Source organism: Pseudochaenichthys georgianus, chromosome 24 (assembly GCF_902827115.2).
Source record: "Pseudochaenichthys georgianus chromosome 24, fPseGeo1.2, whole genome shotgun sequence".
Lineage (NCBI taxonomy): Eukaryota > Metazoa > Chordata > Actinopteri > Perciformes > Channichthyidae > Pseudochaenichthys > Pseudochaenichthys georgianus.
In genome coordinates, this window is record NC_047526.1 from 4,938,846 (window position 1) to 4,960,090 (window position 21,245).

Here is a 21,245-nt window from a genome sequence, read left to right on the forward strand (position 1 = left end):
GGTCCGGGGCCCCAATCAGTTGCGCCCCTGAATGTACCATTGATATCTAATTTAATATGTCCTTCAATAGTGTTCTATTTGTCAGATCTTCTATTATGAGATGTTTATATTGTATAATTGTTTAATTGTATAATCTAATATTTTGTATTTCTAATTTTACTTTTTTTTTTACATGCTACTGCAAAAGCATTTCCAAATTTGGGATCAATAAAGGATATCTTATCTTATCTTATGTAAGCTATTATGATCACATTTGGACATAAAAATCATTTTTTAGAAGTCATATTTTTGCTTTGTATCTTATCATTTATCCTATTTAATAAATAAGTCTGGTGGAAGAGGTGGAAGAAGTACTCAGATATTTTACTTAATCTGTTAGGCCCCAAGCCTGTTTTTCAGGTCTCAGGCTCGAAAATGACATTCCCAGAACAAATGACCATATCTTCCCTTCTAAAAGGGTTAAATTAATAATCTTTTTTCTCAAAGTAATGATAATGATGTTTTTTATTTAAAAAAAAATGCAGATTGAACATGGTAAAAAACTGTAAATTAGTGTCCGTCCAAAAAATATTCTGTATTTATAGTGAAAACTAACCTTGGATGATGGGTTAGTAGATTTAAGGCTGCAGCCACACGAGGACGAAAACGGCTAAACGCATAGGATTAACGCAAACGCAATCGCAAACAAGCTTCCGTCCACACGCAATAGTTATCCGGATAGTGTCTGTCCACACGAGACCGCTCCGTTTAGCTCCAACCGCTGGAGAAGCTGCAGTACATATGCAGGAGCCTGTACGTGGCACTGTAACTTCCTCCACAAAAGCAGCGAAGAAGCATGGTTGCCCTTCTGTTTATTCTCCGCGGTGGGGCCCAGGGAACCGGGCAGAGTTTTTCGCCAGTCAACGTGTATTAAAGTTTAAATCTTCCGGACAAAATTATAAAAGTGCCGGTCAAAGGTCTTCTTTGTTATTTATTGAGCTTTAAAACAAATGAATAACGACTCTATATAATATAATAATAAAATACACGGAGCCTCTCTTTTTCCTCCCTCTCTTCGGACAGCTCAGTGTCTGTCTCATGCAGCAGCTGATCCAGTATTGAGTGACCCGGCCGACAGTAAAAATAAACATATTTATAACTAGTTTAGGTAGTTTGAGAGGTAATTAAAATAGCTAAGGGTGATGATCTAACTTGAAGTGTGTGTTTTGCTGCAGCGGGAGGAGCTGCAGGTGAGCAGAGCTGCGTGTCTCCGTCCTGTCAGATTAGACTTCACTCGCGTTTAGGTCCATATCGAGAGAAAGATAAATAATCTGAATTCAGTGTGCAGTTTACTTTGACGCGGGGTGAGCAGCAGAGTTGGGGAGAGGCGGGGCTATTGCCTCATCATTATCAGAAAATGATCATATAGGGCGTACACACGGAGCCGTTGGACCCCCCAGAGCGTTGCGTATGCCGTTCTATCCACCTTGGGACCCGTTATCGTTTCCTCAGTCGTTTAGTGCATAGATATATATAAACACTAGATGACTCACCTGCGCTGCTGGCCAATGGAGACCGACGTTGCCACTTGGCCGCCATCTCGCTACAGGCAGTGCTCTCATTCATAACATTATGGTTTACTATTTAAATAACCATAGCTTGCTCAATTTTCAACCAATTTTCAAACGGTTTGGTTTTTTATAAACATCAAAGATGTAGTTATGATACTGCATACTTATAATCATGGACTTTCATATGAAAATAACATTAATCAGATAAAGCAATAGCTATACACACACACACACACACACACACACGGTATTTATATTAAATATTTGCCGGTGTATATATTTCCATTTATTTTATTATATTGTCAATATTTAAAATAAATGATCAAATTAAAATACATTTATATTTTATATATAAAATTCGGTCTCATGTTACCAATCTGTAAGCCAAGAGTTGTTAATTTAGCAATGCCTTAGCTTGAAGAACAGGGACACAACTAATGACAATAGCATATGTTGGTATATTATTTAGATATTCACACCTTTTATCAGAAGAACCAAACCAACATAAAATGTGCTCACAGACAGGCCGGTTCTGTCTAATTTATCACAATTATTTTTTGACATGAGATCTTCATATCATCCTTGTTTTGTATTTAGTTTCTAGATTTGTAAACAAATCCAGAACCTTTGAAATATGTTATTGAAAAAAGACCAAGAATAATATAAACTGTACCATGTGTCCTTTTGTGTCCTTCTGTAGTCCATTTGTGGTTTGTCTTGTCTCACCCCGGCTGATATATCACAAAATCCACTGTTTAAATTGTTCCCTATATTGCCCCTATGCCCCTGTAAGGTGTCCTTGGGTGTTATGAAAGGCGGCCCCCCAACATAAATGTATTATTATTATTAAGAAGAACAACTTGGTGTGGTGTGGAGGGGATGTAGGAAGCAGGAGCAGGTGGGGCGAGATGGGGCTTCAAGGTTCAAGGTTATTTGTTTTAAATGTGTCTTGGAGATAAGGACCAGCTGCACACAATAAAATACAGTATAACACAAAACCAATAAGACACACAGTGACACATGGCACACCAACAATCAATCATCGTCCAGCCTCAGCTTTGGTATTCTTTCACAACCATGTTATGGGTTTATTAGACTGAGCAAACATAAACATATGTGGTGATCCCACGGGTTCTTGTTTGCAGACAGCGGCGATTGGAGAATCCGTAGGCTGCACAAAAGTCCGGCATAGTCAGGTACTTCTGCAAACACAAAGCCAGCAAATTCCTGTATCATAATGCAAGATGTTTTTAACAAGCCAAACCACTTGGAATAAATCATGTGTAACTTACATTATATTGAAAAGAAAGAGCAGTTCTGCCTCTCCCACTGGTGTAAAGTTGCTGGGTGAACTTTGTAATACTAGGTCTCACTCACAGCCTCTTGTTATTAGCCAGCTAATAAATACAACCACATACACAAAGAAAAGCTGCCATTTCAACATGTCCAAGCATCCTGTATCATAGCCATGCTAATAATGTTTATAATAAACCAAACCGTTTGTAAATCAGTCAAGATTTCAGCGAGTTAAGAGTATTTTTGTGCAGATCACTCACCTTACAACAGCTACCATAACGCGAATCAGAGTAACTGTTGACTGTAGCAAGATGGCGGCCGGTCAGCTACGCTGGAAAATCTCCCATGAGCCATCTAGTGTTTATATATATCTATGGTTTAGTGCCGTATTCGGTCATCCTCGTGTGGCCGAACGGTCTATATTTGACACTAAACAGTAACGCAAACGACCGTTTTCGTCCTTGTGTGGCCGCAGCCTAAAAGCTTTAGGAATCCAAAGTACAACATATAATAAGTACCCTGTATCAAGATTGATGCAAAACAAGTGACATTTGACCTTTTTAGACGGATTTAGCACAAAAAAAAAACTCTTCTGGGGCCATTTGGGTGGATTTTCCATATCTCTGGCCCCCCTTGCTCGATTTTGACATGTGACATCTCTTCCTGACCGTTAGAGCCAATAGAATCGAAGGGAAATGTTAAAAAAAAAATGGCGTCTTTGCGCATGCTATCTTGTTGCAGACCGTAGGAATATCCCTGCTCTGACTTCTAGAAACGGAAACGCAGTTTTATTCCTTCTAGATTATCAGAACATTTCAAAGGGGAGTGGACACAGTCACATTGAATATTAACCTATAGATTAACTACAGCATCGTTTTTATCGTTTTAATGCCATTGAAGACCAGTGTTGACCAAGGTAAATCATGTTAGTGGATGTGGCTACCTAGCGCCACATGTTTTGATGTAGGTTTTTGTTGATAACGTCACGAGTTTGTATCTTTCTGTGTTGAGGTGGGCACCGTTAGATTCTGTGTCTTTACGATCATAAACGATGTGTTGGATGTGCACCTCGGATAAGTAATAAGGGAGCTAGGAGTGATTTTCGGTGCAGTAATAGGTTAGCATTTTTCGCTCGGGGCTAATTCAGAGGGTCAGTGTTAGCATTGTGTGTTTTTTTTGAAAAAAAAATGAAAAAGATCAGTTAAATTAGTTTTTTTCCGTTATATGGATATAAAATATTCATAGTTTATTAAATATTAAGGTTCCTTAGACGTTGTTTCCTGCAAATCACCCGATTTCGGCCCCGGAACCGGGTCCGTAGGGCTTTTAAGTAAAAGAAAAAATACTCTGTTACAAGTAAAAGTCCTGCATTCAAATATGTACAAATGTTTTTGCATCAAAATATCCGTAAAGTACAAAAAGTACTCATTTTCCAGTATGGCCCATATCAGATTTAGAAACATTGCATTTTTGGATTATAATTAGGCTATTCATGGTTTAATCAGAATCATATTTACCAAGTCGGTTTACACACATAAGGAATTTGCTTTGGTATATGTAGTGGATACAAAGACACAGAAGAAAATGTAGCAAAACAAAATTAAATTAAAATAGGACCATTTTGACAGCTATTTAGAAAAACAATTTTAAGACTATTATAAAAAAATTAACAACATTTAAATACATGACGAATACAATATACTGTATTTAAAGTGGAGAGCTGTGCTGATTTAAAAGAGGTAGTGCAACATGTTGTTCAGGATTTATAATTTAAAAAAAGAACAAGATACTGTTCACATGATGTGCATTAATGTAATGCATAATGTTTTTCTGGGGTGGTTAAAAGTCAGTGTCAGTGGGGGGGGGGGCGGGTCTTGTTGATGAGGCCAGTAGAGGAAGAAACTGTTCGGGTGGTGAGAGGTGTTGGATGGAGCACAGCCTCCTGCCAGCGGGGAGAACAGTTTGTGTCCAGGGTGGGAGGGGGTGCCCACTATCTTCCCTGCCCGCCTCAGGGTCCTGGAGGCAGGCAGGCTGGAGGCAGGCTGGAGGCGTGCAGGCTGTGGTGAAATTGCATACTTCGTGAAGTCCACAACCATGTCCATTGTCTTGAGAGCATTGAGCTCCAGGTGGTTGTTCCTGCACCAGGTCACCAGATGGTCCATCTCCCACCTAGGCAGACTCGTCCCCACCAGAGATGAGTCCGCTTATAGTATATTATATATTATTATTATTATTATTATTATTATTTAGTATTAATGTCAATGTTGCACTTGGTAAAGTAGATTATTTAAATGTATTGATATACTTCCTAGTAGTTTAACCTATAGTAATACATAATGATTAATACGTTGATTTATATTCTGTATTATTAATCCATACCTGCAAAGTAGCTCGTTACTAAAACATTTCCTCCGAAATGTAGTGAGTAAATGTACTGAGTTACACTCTCCACTGTGTCTACTTAGTTGTATAATGTTGACATACTACCTAATATTATACATAATAATGCAGCCCTCTCGACAACATCTTTTATTTTGGAAATTGGAACAGGAAGTTGTGTCTCCATGCGCTCGCCTCGTTCGTTGCTGCTGATGTGATGCAGTTATGTTTGACATTTCATAGCATCATAGCTGCTTGTCGACTAAATACCTTCATAAGATGTAAACAAACCGTTTTGTTTATATTCTTTAATTATTAATAGGACAGGTCTAAAGGAGAATTGTAACATTTGCATCAAGCTTATATTTGTGTGTTATTGGCCAGTGGAGGCTATTACAGTCACAGGCTAATGACACTTGGCTAACGTGCTAGCAGTGAGCGTGCCCCCTGTCAAGCATCTTTTCTGAACTGAGATAATATACGTCCAGCGGCTTGAGGCATGTCGTTTGTATCCTGAAATAAGTTACAGGTAGACATGGTTGGTGACGTATGTAAGCAGAGCTAAATTAGTACCGTAAACTGTTAAACGACTAGCTGAGCGTGCAGAGATGAACGCGCAGCTCGGGAGGAGTGGGCTCGTGGGGCTTGCTGTCGCAGCTACAGCAGGCTGTGGCTTGGTCGCCTACATCATCTACAAGGAGATCAGCAGGATAAGAGCCCAGAGACTGGTGCTGGAAGCCAGGCCGCTGTTAGACGGGGCGGGGGAAGCTGTGCTGCTGTGGACGCTGGAGGCTCAAGGTGGGTTACTCAGTGCCTGACACTGACTGTCAGAAGCATGTTAGTGTGTGAGCGAGAGGCATGGTTCCAACTGCGTAATACGAATTCAGGGACTGAAGGTAAATGTCGCTTGAGTTATGGTGATGAGTCATATACCCAACATGGCAACTTTATAGACTTTGGCACGTTCTTGGTATTTTTCCCTAAATGCATTGCAGTTCTGGACCACCACAGCTGAGAGCAATTCGTGTTTTTCTATCGATGATTTAGTTTCTTTTGAGGCTTTCAAATTGGTATTTATTTTAGATCAATTTCAGTTTACTGTCCGTGTCCAGTAAATGACAAATATCCTGAGTGTTGATATCTTATTAAAAGCACTGTTATCCCCTAAACATTTAATATGAAACTTAACATGTTTAGATGGAAGAGATAAGCATGAGTTGAGCATACTCTAGCTCCAGTCTGTGCCTGCTGTGCATATGACCTTTCACCTCTCTTTTTTAGAGTAAAGATAATTAGATAAACATAGTAGGTACTTTTGCTGCAGCCCTACTTCAAAGCTACATTTTTCTTGCCTTCTGCATCCACAATAAATTGGTATTTTATCAAAATCTCAATATGATGTAGTGCAGTATCCATTTCCTAGTAAGCGCAACATTTGGTAAAGACAACATATGTGAAACTATCATCCTGAATTAAGTATTAGGTGGAGCTGCAGAGATATGACATACTTCAAACTATTTCCCAGCCATAATACAAACATTATTGTTAAAATGATCCAATGATCATTTTAATATAGGCCTATATTTGAATAATTATGTGAATAATGTAATTTATAATTACATTATAAATGTAATTTTATAATGTAAATTATGCAGAGGCGGAGGCCCAGCAGCAGGCTCTGGCGGCGGTGCAGGCTGCGGTGCAGGGCCTGTCAGCAGAGCAGCAGCTGGAGGTGAGGAACCAGCTGGATGAGGTGCTGAGCTGTGTGTCCTCACTGCGCTCAGAGGTGGCCGAGCTGAGGGGGGGGCTGCAGGACATCGCCATGCAGATCATCCAGGATGTCAAGTGAGTTGCCGTGGTGATGTGAAGCGTCTGACTCTGACCTACTTAGCCTTTATTATAATAATAATAATAATAATAATATAATACATGTTATTTATATAGTGGTTTTCCTGGTGCAGAAAGCGCCTAATTAATGTATATATAATGTATCATACCAGGGCAGGGCTTCTATCAAACACTCTTCTCATCAACAATATCTTACTTGAACTTAGTACCCTGGAGTACAGTCGACCATGACATCCTGATCTCTCGCTTGGAGCAGTGGGTGGGCATTGAGGGGAAAGCCCTGGAATGGTTCAGGTCATATCTGAAGGACAGAACTTTCTCTGGGCCCGTCTCACTTCTCTTATTTTTCATTTCCTCGGTCATCGGTCTCACCGGAAGTTGATTTGTCTGCGCCATCTTGAGTAGCGTCCCAATGGCCTTATTTTTGCCGGAGGAGCGAGGAGCTATAATCGAGGAACCACCAGACCATCCTCCGATGAAATCCTCAGACACTCGCCCCGCCCCCTTACTGTGTATCGCTCACTGATTGGACGATGCAGCGCATGCACTGATCTGATGCTTCTTGACATGAGAGCAGTTTCCCAGCGGAGTGAAGAAAACACATGAACCTCACGGGAGTCCCTCCTCAGTTTATACCGTGTTTTGTTTCAATTCATGTATCATTTAGTTACAAATATGTGATATATCTGAACAACAAAGTGGTCAAAAATCATTTTATTCATTTATTGGAAACATTTTCATGATCGCTTTTTTCGTTTTACATTTTCATTTATTGTCATTTCCATTCAGTTAGTCATTAAGTGCTATTAAAATGTTAATTTGCTACATATCTACACAAACAAAGTGTGCAATCCAATTAATGTTAATCTAACTGGGTTTTGATAGATAACATCTCTTTTTCTTCTCTCAATTATTTTATTTCTATTGTGCACTCTAATCAATATTAATCCAACTAATGTTCGTTTATACATTATAAGAATGGCGTTTATCTTTTTTGAGAATGAGTTCTTATTTTATTTTATTTATTTGGGTCTACAACAGATGATACAAATGTTTGTGTCAGTCAATGTGTGGCGGGGGTGTTTGTGAAAACAACCGGGCCAGAGCTGCTGTCAGACGATCAGCTGTGCGGCGTCATCACAAACGGACGTGGCTTCACGTGACGCTCCGGAGGAAAGGACCTCCCATTGCTCTTAAAACTCATTTCCCTGCTTCTCGTGGTTTCCTTGCGTCTCTCCATGCTTCCCTGGTGGGAGGGACTAGTCGCAGGGAAACGACGCAAGTGAGGGACGCAAGGAATCCATTTAATCGAAGTGAAAAGGGCCCTCTGTCAGCTTTGGTGTCTCCGAGTCATCCTCTGCTCCACTCCTGTATGGGGTCCCACAAGGCTCAGCATTAGGCCCCCTGCTATTCTCCCTCTATTTGCTCCCTCTTGGGTCCATACTTAGAAAGCACGGCATCGCATTCCACTGCTATGCTGATGATAGCCAGATTTATGTCCCACTAAAAAGGAAGGATTTGGTTTTTGGTGGCACCACTGGCACCACTTCTGTAGACTTGGGTTCCCTGGCTCAGTACACCAAGCCCACCATTACGAACCTTGGCATTAAAATAGACCCTGAACTAAAATTTGAGATTAAATCTGTGGCAAAAACAAGCTTTTATCACCTGAGGCAGCTAGCCAAAATAAAACCTTTTCTAAGTAATCCATGCCTTTGTCACCACTCAGCTGGATTACTGTAACTCTCTCTACATGGGGGTCAGTGGGTCCTCCCTCGCTCGTCTGCAGCGGGTGCAAATGCAAGGCTTTTAACTGGCACACAGAAATATGACCACATTTCCCCCATTTTGGCTTCGCTCCACTGGGAGCTAGGATTCATTTCAAAATCCACTAGGATTAATTTCAAAATCCACTAGGATTCATTTCAAAATCCTTTTATTTACTTTTAAATCCCTAAATGGCATGACCCCACCATATCTTTCTGAGCTGCTACCTAACTCTTACACGCCCAACCACCCTCTCAGGTGATCAACTGCTCCTGAACGTGCCCAGAACTAGGGGCCGATATTCCGCATTTGACCAATTATCGGTATCGGCCTTTTTTTTTATCAAATTGCCGATAAAACTTTAATAATAATAATCCTTATATTTATTATAGCGCTTTATCAAAGACTCTCAAAGCGCTTTACAAATACACATTACATATACAGATCATACATGTAATAATAATAATATATTTAATTTATATAGCGCTTCTCATCTGCCAAGACAAATCTCGAAGTGCTTCACAACAAGGGATACTGATACGCTTTGAGATAATAAAAGACAAATAATTGTAATAATAATAATAAGAAATCAAAAAATAAAATAGAGTAAAAAAATAAAAGTCGGAGATGGCGATAAAAATGGCAGTACTCCAGGTGTACCGTGCTCAAAGTTTATTCGAAGGCCTGCCGAAAGAAGAGGGTCTTAAGGCCGGTTTTGAAGACCTCGGTGGAAGGGGCAGATCTCAGCTGATCTGGGAGGGAGTTCCAGAGGCGCGGGGCGAATGAGCAGAAGGCTCGGTCTCCCATTGTTCGGAGACGTGTGCGGGGGATGTAAAGAAGAGGAGCGTGGCTGGAGCGGAGAGATGTCTGGGTATGAATGAGGTAATGTAATGGTCATCTACTGTGGACAATACCCACAGGAGCAAATTCGGGTGAAGTGTCTTGCCCAAGGACACAACGGCCTGACGCAGTGGGGCGGGAGCGGGTTTCGAACTGGAGTTCCCCAACGCCCCCTTGATCTGATGATCAAACGCACAGACCACTGCGCCACCCGTTCCGTAACTTTGGCTCTGATGCGGCCGTTTCTCTGGCTGCAGTCACCACTCTGTGTACACGAGCAATGTCCCGCCCACAGCGCTATCTGATAGGCTATTACTGAAGATTTTCCGGGCGGGAGCCAGCCAGAGAGGCGGGACCTTCTCAGGTTACAGGCAGGTGCGAAAGAACCGAAAGAACCGACACAGACTGAAGCAAGCAGCAGCGCTGAGCGGCAGAGCCACATGTGTTAAGCCGAAGTTCAATAAACATCCCTATCCCCTATGCTGAAGTTGCAAAAACACCACGATCTTATGATCCAATTCTATCAGTTTCCCAGTTACACAGGGACACGGGAAGTCAGTCAGAGTTGGGGGTGCGTGCAGCGTCTCGCAGCGGAGTAACTGTGGTGCGGAGGGGGGGGGGGGGGGGGCTGCGAGTGGAGCCTCGCAGTTTTTCAGGTTGATATGTGAAGCTCATTCGCTAGCCAACATGTATCTAGCAAATGTTTAGCAAAATATTAGAAGTGAGGCTACTAGACTAAAGTTCGGTCTACTGTGATAGCCTCACTTTTAATAGTTTGCAAAACATTAACGAGCACTAGTGTTTTGCAGTTGCTAGCAGCTTATTGGGATGTTATGCTAGATAGACAGGCATTGTTTTGATATAATAACTTAAGCATTATTGTTAGTTAAGCATGTCAGCCTGCAGCCCCACTTCTTGTCTCTCTCTAACTCATAGCAGATGGCTGCACTAAAGAAAAGGGCACAGAGAGGAAACCAGTTGTAAGATGTTTAAAAGTTCATTAAACATAATATATGCTATGCTTAAATGCATTTCAAAGAAGTTGAGTTGGAGTTTGTGTTATTCTACATTTTGACACCAAGATTTTCTGATTTTACTGCAAATGTATATCGGTTCCAAATATCGGTTATCGGTCTCTACCCAGAACCAAGTCAGTCAGTCAATCAATCAATCAATCAATCAATCAATCAATCAATCAATCAATCAATCAATCAATCAATCAATCAATCAATCAATCAATCAATGTTTATTTATATAGCCCAATATCACAAATGTTACATTTGTCTCAGTGGTCTTCAGTGTGTACAGAATATCAGTATGACAATACGACACCCTCTGTCCTTAGACCCTCACATCGTACAAGGAAACACTTCCAAAGAAAACCCACAGTTTAAAAGGGAAAAATGGGAGAAACCTCAGGGAGAGCAACAGAGGAGGGATCCCTCTCCCAGGACGGACAGACGTGCAATAGATGCCGTGTGTAAATTGAAAAGATAATACATTTGCAACATAGGTAGTCCAAATGTTTGGAAATGCATGTGTGTATAATAGGAAGATGAATCCACGAGGATATCCATCCAGGACCACAGCCACGACTCAAGATCCAGGGCTCGCGATCCAGGACACAGGACCACAGGATCATCCATGACTCCGGATCCCGGCGTATATAGACACCAAAAAGAAAGACATTTGGGGAAGCTGGGTTAATCTGAACATGAGAGTACACAGGTATAGACAGAGAGAAGGAAGAAGTAAGATGTCCCCCGACAAACTAAGCCTATATCAGCAAAACTAGGGGCTGAATCTAATCAGCCCTAACTATAAGCTTTATCAAAAAGGAAGGTCTTAAGCGCACTCTTAAAAACGGATAGGGTGTCTGCCGCCCGAACACAAACTGGAAGCTGATTCCACAAATGTGGAGCTTGATAAGAAAGTCAAAGCTCAGAGGGGGCCGTTGCTGCCCCTGCCCATCAGACAGGCTCACACACTGTGGAACGATCTGCCCCTGCCCATTAGACAGGCTCACACACTGTGGAACGATCTGCCCCTGCCCATCAGACAGGCTCACACACTGTGGAACGATCTGCCCCTGCCCATCAGACAGGCTCACACACTGTGGAACGATCTGCCCCTGCCCATTAGACAGGCTCACACACTGTGGAACGATCTGCCCCTGCCCATCAGACAGGCTCACACACTGTGGAACGATCTGCCTCTGCCCATCAGACAGGCTCACACACTGTGGAACGATCTGCCCCTGCCCATCAGACAGGCTCACACACTGTGGAACGATCTGCCCCTGCCCATCAGACAGGCTCACACACTGTGGAACGATCTGCCCCTGCCCATCAGACAGGCTCACACACTGTGGAACGATCTGCCCCTGCCCATCAGACAGGCTCACACACTGCCTGCTTTTAAATCGCTTCTTAAAACCCACCTCTTCTCCTTAGCGTATTAACACTAATTAACATTAGCGTTGCTTTTATTGCTTTTAAATTGTCTATTGTTTTTACTTGTACTTGTTTTATGGTGTGTGAGCTGAGCTGTGTTACTTTTTGTATGATTTGTTTGTTTATTTGACTGTACAGCACTTTGGCCTGGAGGTTTAAAGTGCTCTATAAATAAAGCTGTATTGTATTGATCCTTTGATTTCAAATAAGGTTTATCATTTCCAGGCTATATATCTGGGGAATGTTGCATTTCATTTGTTTTTGTATTTCAATCAATGGGCATTACGGAAAGTAAGGAATTATATCGGACATTATCAATATTTGATGATTTAAAATTTAAAATAGATCATGAATAAATGTTTTAAAAAATAATAGAGTTGCTTACTAATGACACAAATAAAAGACCTACAAAGTAATGTATTTGCTCTTGTCCAAAAAAAGGAACTTTATGGCACAATATTAAGCAACCACGTCAAAGTCATGACCCATGTAAGGATCAGTTACTAAGGATTGACCTGAAACTGCTCAGAAGGGGGATTCAAATGAAGTGAACTCCTCATTGCTCTGAAATTGTATGAAGCAACCACAAGTCGCATGATTTCACGTCATTATCGCTAAGTTAAGGCGGCTCAGTCCCTTGTTAGAGGCTGCCTTTTTGGAGACCCTACTGTACAAGCTTCAGACATTCATGAGTGGGGTATTTAATGATGTATTTTATGTCGTAAAACAAAAGGTGAACACCTTATTTCCCACATTTAGCAAAAAACATGTAAAAAAAAAATGACATCGAAGAAAGCGAATCTTTAAAGTGGGACTGGTCCTCCACCTTGGTGTTGTGTAGCTAACGTGAATGTTTGTTCCTTCTTCCCCACATTCAGGAAGGGAGTGGAGGAAAGTCAGCGGGTGCGTCGGCGGCGCCACGTGGTCCACAGGGAGCGCACCGAGTCCACCGGCTCCAGCTCCATCTACTTCACTGCCAGCCAGGGTATGGCCAGCACATATGAGACCAGCGAAGGAGGGTACGTCTGCCGGTTGTGCTTGATGTGTTGGGTGGCATATCTGTTCTGCCTGGGGCCCCCAGAGTGTATTGGGGCACCACTGCTTATACCTGGTGCACAATATCCTAATTGATATGATGGATCAGCAGTAAGATCTCTTAAAGCTGGTTTTATTGATTGTTTTAACAATACTCCTCTGGGTTGTTTTGTAGTAATTTGATCCATCGTCATATGTTGGAACATATTAATTGGCGCATCTTAAAAGTTGTGATCTTGTTAGTGGCCTTGGTTTGTGGTGCAAATCAAATATCATTTTAATTGTTGACACCCGTAGAAGCCTGGAGTAATAATCTGTGGGTCGAGTAGTCATGTTACATTACGAAGGATCAACTGTTGGGGTTAGTAAAGGCCTCTTAACAAGCTCCATCAGATACATCCTGTTACAACACAATGACAGACTGTGAGACTGTGAACAGTTTCATAGAGACTGCTCTCTAATGAGGAATAAGACCCTTTAAGCCCATTTCATTCACTTCCATCTTACTGGTGCAGATATATCAAAACCTGAGCAAGTCAAAGAAATGTATCTGCAGTAGGGCTGCACGATATTGAAAAAAACTGATATTGCGATTTTTTTCCCCCCTGCGATATATATTGCGTTTTTTTTAACTATATTTAACCGGATGAAGGATTTTAGTCACGGACGTCTGGATCTTAACTGGTTGACTCATCATACCTTAAAAGGGCTCGACAGTAACGGTTGCCATTGGCAACCATTCAGAAAAAATGTCAACCACTTCTTGGATGGCAACCAGTTTTTAACATAAAGAAATAAGGACAGCAAACAGCTAAATGTGCACCCCAAAATAGATAAAGGTTAATTATTTGTTGTATTAAGAGTGATATTTAATTATTGTTGTGACCAGTCGGAACCTGAGACTTAAGTTGCACGTGCATTGGTGTGATTACGGAGCCAGAAAGCGATGCACGTTTACTCGCGTGCGCGGTGCGCCCATGGGTGCCCGTGTGTTTGTTTTACAAAAAATGGCGAAGCAAATTAAGTTGTTTGACTGTGGGGTAAAAAGTTCGGCCAGCCCGTCAACATCTCAAACGAATGTTCAAAGTGATTCAACTGATGAAGCGCAAGGTAAACCCGAACGAAAAGTAAAGAGGAATGTTGTCCATTCACTTCCGGTAAAAGTTCCTTCAAAACAAGAGTCTCGATCTTATTACTACCAAAATAAAAGTGCAAAACGAAACTTTACCATAGGAAAATATTGGCATAAAATTACAATCACTTCTATAAAAAGGTAACACATTTAAATATAGTTAGACATATTAAAGGTAATTTACAGCATTAATAATTCATATCTAATTCTTAACTGTGAATGGTTTTCATTTATTTAACATTAGAAATGTATTAGTCTGGCCAATCCTAGACTTCAATGCTGAAGGGCCAGTGGATCTATGGTGGGGGTCAGCATAAAGGTCAAGAAAACCCATATTTGAAAGGGAGACAACGGAGGACCAAGAAACTACTGACTTGCTCAATTCATTTGTGAGGGATCTGTGAAGAACATGACAGCAGCTGCACTACTGGTATTTTGTATACCAGCAATTGAGGGTGGACAAGTTTCCTACCACTTAAGTTTCAAATAATTGTGTTAATTACTTATTGTAAAGCATTTAAACATTCTTTTGTGTCACAGGTTCATTATTAACTTGATGTATAACTGTATAGTATCTTAATTATTTAAAATATAAGGTGTCTAAAAATGGCAACCGTATTTACAGTTTTGGCAACCAAAAGCTGATGCCTGGTTGCCAGCCTGGCAACCACTTTTAAAAGTTAGCGTTGAGCCCTGCTTAAGTCATGATCTAACATGTCATGATAATGCATGTTGCTTACCCTCAAATAAGGGGGTTCATCTGTGAGTGAAGAAGAGAAGAGGGGTGTGTGTCTACAGAAGGTCCAGTTGTGATAGACACGGTTCGCCACTGCCTTTTGAAATGTACTGTCTGCATCTGATAAGATGGGATGTAGGCCAGGTCTTTCTCACCGCAGCATGGTAAAACAAGGCATTGCAAATAATGTGACAATTAAAAGTCGAAAATAAACAACTAGAAACATCTCAAAATATAAAACAAAAGAAAACTAAAAAGTAAGATATACAACTTGACAGTGAAAGATGAATATGAAGACTATCTGTCAAATAAACACCGAAGGGCCAATTTACAGCGAACACCATTTAAAAGTAGGATATTATTACATTTAGTGAGCAAGGAATAGCATATTAAATGTAAATGTACAGTGGGAAGAAAGTTCCAGTCCAGTTATCAAAAGAACAAATATAATAATTGAATAGATCAATATCATGTGAAATTCCAAATGTGTGGTTATTGGAATACATTTCTTAATAATTGAAATCACCAAATAAATCAAACCCTAAATAAAAGGATGTTGGTCGCAGGTACTCGACGGCCTACGCTGAGTCGGACTACACAGACAGAGACACAGACAGGGAGGGGGGGCGGGAGCCGGAGCAGGAGTCTGAGGAAGACGAGGACCAGAGCTGCGCCACCGTCCTCACCCTCCGCCAGGAACACTCCCAGGAAGAGGAGGCGGAGAAGCGAGGGCTGGAGGAGGAGGACGAGGACGAGGAGGAGGACGAGGACGAGGACGAGAAGGGGGGGCTGACGCTGCTGACTGAAGTCCCCAGTGGGGAGCTGGCTCTCCTCCTGGCTCAGAGTGACGTCCTGCACACGGGGGACGCCCGTCTGAAGGCCGACGGCTTCAGACTGCTGCTGGACAACAGAGCAGAGGTGAGGACAGGAGGCCTCCATCCTTTTACCAACCCAGTTCAGATGTAGCTCTGCGTATAAACGTATAAAGAGAACGTCGCCGTCCCCATGTTAACGAGGCTGAACAGGGGTAGACATTAATTAATTGGGATGAAGGTATAACATATTTACACATGGATTGTCACTGTCAGTCTGTTCACACAAATAACGACTTTGTACACATGCATATGAAAGTAGTGATTATAAGAAAGCCCCACAATGACTCAGAAGAATATACTGTGATTCAGAGGAATCCATTTATGAATTACAATTAGACCACTTGGCGATCCCAAACACTGACTGCTCTTTCTCTCCCTCCGTGTGTGCAGTACGGAGATAGCAGGGAGTTTCTATGGCGACTGGCTCGGGCCTACAGTGATATGTACGAGTCAACTGAGGACAAACAAGAGAAGAAGACCTACGCACACCAAGGTAACACACACACACACACACACACACACACACACACACACACACACACACACACACACACACACACACACACACACACACACACACACACACACACACACACATGACTAAGAGTATTGAATACATTGAACCAGTCAAATAAAGCATCCATTAAAACATGTTTCTTGTTTATATTTTTGCAAAATCCAATTTTAAGAACATAATAATATGTTCAAAGGCAAGTAGGGCCTTGCAAAAAGAGAACTAGACTGACTGGCTTCTTACAAAGCTACTGCCTCACTCATAAGCAGTGTATTCTGGTCAATGTGTGCAAAAGCTGTGAGCTGCTGTTTCAGGTCGAGAGGAGGCGGAGTCAGCCCTGAAGAAGAACGGCCTGAATGCTGAGTGCCACAAGCGGTAAGAATTTGCATTTATATATATTTATCCTGGATATTGCTGCCACTGCCGGCTGCTGTACTTTGATGTCACATCGTGTAAATATTGTCTTTGTCTTAATTTGTTACAGAATTCTTTAATTGTCCCCCAACTGGGAAATGACGGTATTACAAAAGCAAGAGTTGTTGTACATATTATATAAAAAATAAGGCACACGTTATTAATAACAAAACACAATAAGTAAAAAGTAACTTAGTAGCAGTATAGTTTAAAAATAAATGACCATGTCAAAATATGGAAGTAGCTGGTACTTTTTACAGATTGAAAAATAAATGAAATAAAGCATGAATTGCACGAGGACAATAGCTTTTATAATTGTAATATACAATTCCTCCTATGTGTAAACCTACTTGTTAAAAACTGATTCTGATCTTTGTGTTTTTGGCTCCAGGTTTGCGGTGCTGACAGGACTCGCCTCACAGCATGAGAGCATGCACAGCAAACTGAAGAGCAGCCACATATTAAAGGTCACGTGCACACACACACACTCACTCACTCACTCACTCACTCACTCACTCACTCACTCACACCATTTGAGTCTTAAAGAGCAACTTGCAGGTTAGAGACACCAGTGAATAAATGTGTAGGAAAATGATGAATACGCTTTTAAAAATATCTGGCGGCGTTTTTGTAAGACATTTTCACTTCCGCATAAAAAAGCCTCCGCACGTGACCTCCCGCGTGTGACGTAACATGGGGGAGAGCGGCCGGTCTAACGAGAGAGACAGACAGACAGAGTACTCGGGAATGAAAGCTGGCTCCGGTCCTTTTCCCGTGAGGACTGTGGACTCGACGTCCTGACAGGCTCGAGTTTGTGCAACCTGCACAAACTCGAGCTCACCATGTTTACAAAAGGTGAAATGCAATGTAAAATTAGTTTTACATTTTAGTAGCAGAGCTCAAAACGGCCCCTTTTCCTCTGAATTCCGGCCCTTATGTCTTGTAAAACATATCAAATCCTGCATTAACATTTTTAATTGTGATTTTCAGGCAAGGTTAAGCATAAATGTAGTAAAAAAAAAAAACCTGCAAGTTGCTCTTTAAGCTCATTGTATGTTTCAGATCCAGTTTGCTTTAATGACGTTTGTTTCCCCCTCAGGAGCATCTGGACCGCGCCCTCGCGCTCCGAGATGATGACCCCATGTGTTTCTACCTGCTGGGCAGATGGTGCTATGAGGTGAGGGGGGGGCTGTTATTGTTAACTGGTCAGGTGCAGTGATACATGCGTCTCGGGAATATGAAGGTTTTTATGACGTGTGTGTGTGTGTGTGTGTGTGTGTGTGTGTGTGTGCGCGTGTAGGTAGCCACTCTGGACTGGCTGGAGAAAAAAGCGGCCGCTGCCCTCTACCAGACCCCCCCCACCTCCACACTGCGTGACGCGCTTGAGAACTTCCTGAAGGTACCAGAGTTCTGCAGAGAGGTTTCTGATATCATGTGTGTGTCGTCCTGCGTGTGAACCCACTGGCAGAACAGATCCTCTCCTCTGCTCCTCAGCACTCTTGTAAATCCTCTAACCCACAACAATGTCTGCAATAAAACACCCAATAACCTCTGAGCCCCTTACCCACAATGCTTTTAGAAAAATAACTGGCCGCTTTGGTTTTGTTTTTCTTTTCCTTTTCTTGACATTTTCCACATTGAGACTATTTTAAAAGTCAGTGTTTGATGTAGTAAATCTTGGTCTTGTGTTCTTCAGGCAGAGGAGCTCAGTCCGGGTTTCTCCAAGACCGTCAGACTCTACATCGCAAAGGTAATCATCACACACTCAGCCCAGCTTGTAATACTATAGGATATTGATGACTTTATGCATTGCAAAGAGTGCAGCTACATGGAGCCTTTTGCAGTTATCTTTGAACCATGGGGGAATGACAATTTGAACAAGACTGACACAATTTGAGTGAACACAACTTCCCCTTCTGCTCCGAGTCATCAGTCAGTCAGTCAGTCCACACACACTGCTGGCATCAGCACCACTTCCCCTGCAGGTACACTGCATTCTCCAATGTTCATAAGTCCACTAAGAAGTCAGAAAAACTTCAGATGATGTCTCATAATCATGAGATTTAGACATTAAACCAGTAGCAAACCCATGCTACGTTATTATTGTCTGTATCCATGGTTACAGTGTGAATAGAAACAGCTTTCAGTTAGGGTTGGCACTACTTTCCATCTTACATTTATCAGCGTGTACAAATAGGGAAAAAGACAGGGCAAGGTGAAGCCAAGTCCCCAGGAAGTGAGCGAATGGTGGCTTCAGTGTCAGTACGTGACGTCATTGGGCCAAATACACTCATCATGTTAGAAAGATCAGCATCATTTTTTTAAAAGCAGGCTCAACACCACAACATTCCTAAAGTTACAAAACGCCCTAAGAGCGTGCGCCGATCTCTACGGGCCCGATACGGTACTTTTACATTTTGGCTTCATGCCCCACTGAGCAACTGTGATGGGGATGAAAGGGGCTTCACCTGAGCCGACACAGGACAGGGTGTTGACGGTTAAAGGCAAGCAATATCATGTGAATGGGACTTTCTGATGAACAGTTTGGGCTCACATTCCTCTTCTCTGTGCACTAACCTTCATGTCGTTGCTCTGGCAGTGTCACAAGGAGCTGGGGAACATCCCTGAGGCCACGAGCTGGACCCAGCTGGCTCTGAAGATGACGACAAACTCTAATGATGTAAGAGCTTTTAACTCCATAACATTCACCAAACTAAATTTCAATATTTCTGTTTCATCTTCGATTATTGGGAGTTGTGCACACTGTGCTGCAGACGACCTCCAGAAGCATTCCTCCGATGTGTCATTGAGCTTCTATGATTATCGTTGTTTCTTTTTCCTTTCTTTAAGGATGAAACATCTAAACTGGAGGCGGAGCTTCAACTCTTAACGGACACTAAAATCTGAAATACAACATTTCTAAAGAGATCCAACGGGCGGAGCCACCCAGCTGATGGCACTGATTGGCTAGTCAGGCAGCCAATCAGTGGTCATCCAATCTGATGTGCCGCACTAATGGCAGAAGTTTCTTTCTCTTCTTTGGTGGATAATGATATCTTTGTCACACTGTCACTGTGAAATTAAATGGAGTTTATTGATGCATATTTATTTTCTTTAATATGGCTTAATTTAATCAAAATCACTATACATAATATATATATCTTTAATGTTTTTTTAACCATTTTGTTTGCCTTTTTAACTGATAATCAGTGATTTAAACACAAGTAGGTTTTGTTTTTTAGCATCATATTCATAATGGAAGGATCAGTACTCCACATTACAAGAAACATGTTATTGGTAGAGCATCTCAGAGAGATCAAATTCAAATACCTCTAGAGCAGTGCTTCTCAAAGTGTGGTCCGTAAGCGCCCCCTAGTGGTCCATGAGTATATTGGTAACATTTGAAATAAATAAATACATTTAAGTTTTCCGCACTCTCGCGGGAATATCTCCGCAATGGAGCAAGCTTACGTTTCACTTTCGATTGCATGATATATCCCAGTGCAACACCTTCGTCACACATGTTGCCACCTGTTTGTACCATTTCCAGGCGATTTGTAATCTGTTATAGAAAAACCATGTGTTCTTTTATGTTTGTGGAGTTAGGTGGTCCACGAGTGTTTTTTTATTGGTTAAGTGGTAATTGGTATGAAAAAGTTTGAGAAACACTGCTCTAGAGGGAAATGCTTTGTAATTTGTTATCATTTTTATTATGACCCCCCTCCTCCCCCAGTGGAACACATGTGGGGACGTGCCCCTCACTGATACGTGTGGTACACTGAGCACTTTGATCAGGGACATTTTAGATCTTCAAGGGGAAGGGACTTTGGTAACCAAAATAATGAATACACCCAATTATTTTGCATTCATAGATTAAGATATTTAAAGAGAATAGTGTACACTTTTTTTCCTAGGTTGACAGATGTCGGACACTTAATTACTTGTAGCTATAGTAACACGTAGTGTTTTGATAAGAGTATGTCTTAAACTTTTGTTTTAGTAAATAGAAAGGTAGTATAAGAAACTGTATTGGACCGAATGCAGCCACTTGTGAAAAAGTGCATGGAGTGTTTTGTTTGGTTGTGAATGAAAAGTATTCCAATATTTTTGTACCTTCAATTTTCCTTTGAGTTGATATGCTGCCTTGATCTCTGCGTGTTGTTTTTATTCCCGTTCCTTTCTGAAGTATGTTGGCAGGTTTATTCATTTCTGATGTAACATCGTTTGAATGGCACTTTGTTTTCAATTGATTTATTTTTGTTGAGGTTGATTTTGCAATTGCTGCTGTAAAAAAATGGTAGTTATATTTCCTTAATATTCTGATCCCGTATCAAAAGTGAATATGCACTAAAGCAACAGATAAAACTGAATAAAATGTTTTGGTATTCATATCTTCTAAAATTGTG

General features: G+C 41.5%; 1 protein-coding gene across 1 annotated transcript; it reads left to right on the forward strand.

The window, feature by feature from the left end:
- The first annotated feature begins 5,401 nt into the window (after nucleotides 1–5,401).
- Nucleotides 5,402–21,228, forward strand: rmdn3 (regulator of microtubule dynamics 3). Its single transcript, XM_034076186.2, has 12 exons — nucleotides 5,402–6,023; nucleotides 6,881–7,070; nucleotides 13,012–13,152; nucleotides 15,603–15,954; nucleotides 16,302–16,404; nucleotides 16,740–16,800; nucleotides 17,231–17,306; nucleotides 17,939–18,016; nucleotides 18,140–18,238; nucleotides 18,536–18,589; nucleotides 19,439–19,519; nucleotides 19,690–21,228. Exons 1-12 carry the CDS (start codon nucleotides 5,834–5,836, stop codon nucleotides 19,744–19,746), a joined length of 1,482 nt encoding a protein of 493 aa, XP_033932077.1. The 5' UTR covers nucleotides 5,402–5,833; the 3' UTR covers nucleotides 19,747–21,228.
- Nucleotides 21,229–21,245: the final 17 nt, after the last annotated feature.

Coding starts and splice junctions, on each gene's coding strand:
- rmdn3 (XM_034076186.2), top strand. CDS start 5,834: ATGAACGCGCAGCTCGGGAGGAGTGGGCTCGTGGGGCTTGCTGTCGCA. Junction 7,071..13,011: donor CAGATCATCCAGGATGTCAA/GTGAGTTGCCGT, acceptor CCCCACATTCAG/GAAGGGAGTGGAGGAAAGTC. Junction 15,955..16,301: donor TGCTGGACAACAGAGCAGAG/GTGAGGACAGGA, acceptor CCGTGTGTGCAG/TACGGAGATAGCAGGGAGTT.